Source organism: Tasmannia lanceolata, unplaced genomic scaffold (assembly GCF_043159265.1).
Source record: "Tasmannia lanceolata isolate RefF3 unplaced genomic scaffold, GAP_Taslan_0.1 ptg000002l, whole genome shotgun sequence".
Classification (NCBI taxonomy): domain Eukaryota; kingdom Viridiplantae; phylum Streptophyta; class Magnoliopsida; order Canellales; family Winteraceae; genus Tasmannia; species Tasmannia lanceolata.
In genome coordinates this window covers 23605458-23608228 of record NW_027518679.1, presented here as the reverse complement: position 1 = coordinate 23608228, position 2771 = coordinate 23605458, and the positions used below count along the sequence as shown (strand labels likewise).

At 43.1% G+C, this 2771-nt stretch overlaps 2 protein-coding genes across 2 annotated transcripts; both read right to left on the bottom strand.

Annotated features, from left to right (window-relative positions):
- Positions 1 to 318: 318 nt before the first annotated feature.
- Positions 319 to 1663, bottom strand: LOC143889728 (uncharacterized). Its single transcript, XM_077394044.1, has 2 exons — positions 893 to 1663; positions 319 to 453 (listed from the first exon to the last, which is right to left on the bottom strand). The coding sequence occupies exons 1-2, from the start codon at positions 1661 to 1663 to the stop codon at positions 319 to 321; spliced, it is 906 nt and encodes a 301-aa protein (XP_077250159.1).
- A 75-nt stretch (positions 1664 to 1738) lies between these two features.
- Positions 1739 to 2473, bottom strand: LOC143889721 (uncharacterized). Its single transcript, XM_077394033.1, has one exon. It carries the CDS (start codon positions 2471 to 2473, stop codon positions 1739 to 1741), a length of 735 nt encoding a protein of 244 aa, XP_077250148.1.
- Positions 2474 to 2771: the final 298 nt, after the last annotated feature.

Genomic DNA, 2771 nt, shown 5'->3' with positions numbered 1-2771 from the left:
TATAGTTGCCATTGTTCTGGACTTTATTCAGAAGTCCGATAATGTGTTCGGAAATCCGAAACAACGTCTGGACATCCGACGGAACTCCAGTAGAGTTGCCAAGCTGCTGGACTTCATTCGGAAATCCGAATATTTTTTGGAATTCCGACTCGGAAATCCGAACAGCTGTTCGGATTTTCGAATGAATTCCAGTACAATGGCAACTCAACTGGAGGTCCGTCGGATGTCCGGACGTTGTTTTGGATTTTCGAGTCGAAATTCCGAACACAGTATCGGACTTCCGACGGGAGACCGGTGGAATTGCGCTCCCGCTGGATGTCATTCGGAAGTCCGACGCTGGGTTCGGACTTTCGAGTAATCGTACGTACACTTTGATACATTAATGATCACTTTGTTGTACACTGCCAACACCAATGATACATTAATGATCACTTTTACAACAGTCACGATCAGCTGTACAACCAATGTAATACTATAAGTCTATAATAACGTTTAATTTATACAAATTCTGTGTGAGTAAATATTTATGTGCAGTATGAAGAGTCTCAAAATCAATGCCACTTTGTACAAACAAACCAACAACTCCATCCCTAAGCAAAGAAAGGAGGTGCGAATGAGACACCGGACCTACAAGAAAAACTTGCAATAATCAATAAAATTATGGGTTTGATAGAGAAATCATATCGAGTGGGTAATAATGGAACATACGTATTTTCTGTAGGTGCGGATGGACCGATGGGCGTCATATTTAACTGAAGATTTACAAGGGGGGATTTTTGCACGTTCTTTTGTTGTGTCCAGGTTCCCCACATGATTTGTAGTTGTGATGTTGTCCAAATTGTAACCCTCTTTCCATTCGTACTTTTTTGGGTCGTCCAGGCTGTCTTCTTACTCGTGGTGGCAACACTATTTCTAAAACATGGGATGGCTCCGGCCATTGTGTGCGATCTAAAGTAGGGTGAATCACGTCGTCATATGTAGTCCGATAAGCTGAAGCCAAAAACCAATCCTGGCAGTACCTATATTTGTCTAGCTTGTTGACTCCCATGGCTGCTATGGCATGCCCACACGACAATCCCATAATTTGGAAAAGACCACACGTACACGTTCTCTGCTCTAAGTCCACACCATCCGTATTAGTTGACGATATCACTTCATATTCATTCCAACTACACGGTCGGGGTGTAAACTTACTGCCATACAGACATGATCTGGCTAACCATTTTTCTGCATTATGGGTCAAATGCGTTTTCCATTCAGAAGCAGCCTTGCGGCGAAGGTGGAAGTACTCTTGTACTTTCCATCTAGTGTGATCGACTAGAGCCGCGATCGGTAACTCCCGTGCGCCCTTTAATACGTTGTTGAAGGACTCCGCTGCATTAGTTGTCAACATATTCCACCTAGACCCTTTAAAGTATACATTAGCCCACTTTTCTTTAGGAATCTCAGATATCCATTTCTCTGCTTTTGCGTTCTTCACTTTAATACATTCTATCGTCTCCTTATAGTCTCTCTCCCTTAAAGCATATGCGGCTCTCGAAAAAAGTTTGCAAAGTATTTGGCTCTTAAAGGTCTTCAGGAAATTGGCATTGAGGTGACGAATACAGTAGCTATGGTATGATCCCGGCAATGCTTCGTCTATAGCTCTAGGCAAACCCTTCATCCTATTAGAGGAAATAGTGAATTCGTTGTTGTTTTTTCCTGCTGGTATCACCCTTTGGCGGAGTAAATGAAGAAATCATAGCCAGCTCTCATACATCTCATTCTCAACCACTGCATATGCTAACGGAAATAATCCACCGTCACCATCTACTGTAGTCGCAGCTAATAAAATTCCTTTATACTTGCCTCGCAAATGTGTCCCATCAATTAGTATCAGTGGTCTAATTGTTCGACTGAAGGCGCGAATGCTAGGGCCGAATGACCAAAATAAATGACAAAATGTATTATCTCCACCCGTCCATAGCTGACGACTTCGATATACACACATAATGGTGCCAGGATTGCATCTCTCTATCTCTTCAGCATATGCAGCAAGGATGCGGTAAGACGCTTCGGCATTTCCACACATTTTTTCGTGTATAATGACCTTCGCATTGAAAGCCTTCACATAGCTTATGGTTATACCCCACTTATCCTTGATGTATGCTCTTATCAAAGTAGGCCTCACGTCTCCTGGGCAGGGAAATAGCCCAAGACAGGTGTCTGCTGCCCAAGCTGTTGTGACAAGGGGATGGTCATTACCCCTCATAGTACCTGAGCATGTATGCTCTGGCACAAACCTTTTTACCATAACATGATCCAAAGAAATTCTCCCACTGATTCTGAAGGGGCAACTTTTATCCTTGCATCTAACAGCATACTTTGTAGGCTTTGAATCTACTGGGACGAATACAAACTTCCGTTCAATTGCGTACTCTTTCACTTTGTTCTTAAATACTTTCAAATTCGGGAAGATTCCCCCCACCTTCATCTCCTCAAGTCCTATACGTCCCTCATTTAATTAATCTACAACCATCTCATCTACTTCCAACCGCTCCCTTCTATATGTATTACACAACGGGTCGCCCACAACGTTCTGTAGACCAACGAGGGGGCATACAACTTCGCACTCATCTTCCTTACCAAAGTCACCTTCGCGCACACTGTCCTCAACGAAGTCATCATCACCAAATGAATCATCACCCTTTATACTGTTACCATCCTCACATTCAATGCGATCACTAACATGCATATCACTATGGAAATCCCTGCTGAACTCTACATCGTGC

Bases quoted from the DNA above. Each gene is read 5' to 3' on its own strand.
- LOC143889728 (XM_077394044.1), bottom strand. From the start codon at position 1,663: ATGAAGGGTTTGCCTAGAGCTATAGACGAAGCATTGCCGGGATCATAC. The intron at 454-892 runs GTAAGAAGACAG...TTGGTTGTACAG, and splicing joins AAATAGTGTTGCCACCACGA to CTGATCGTGACTGTTGTAAA.
- LOC143889721 (XM_077394033.1), bottom strand. From the start codon at position 2,473: ATGAAGGTGGGGGGAATCTTCCCGAATTTGAAAGTATTTAAGAACAAA.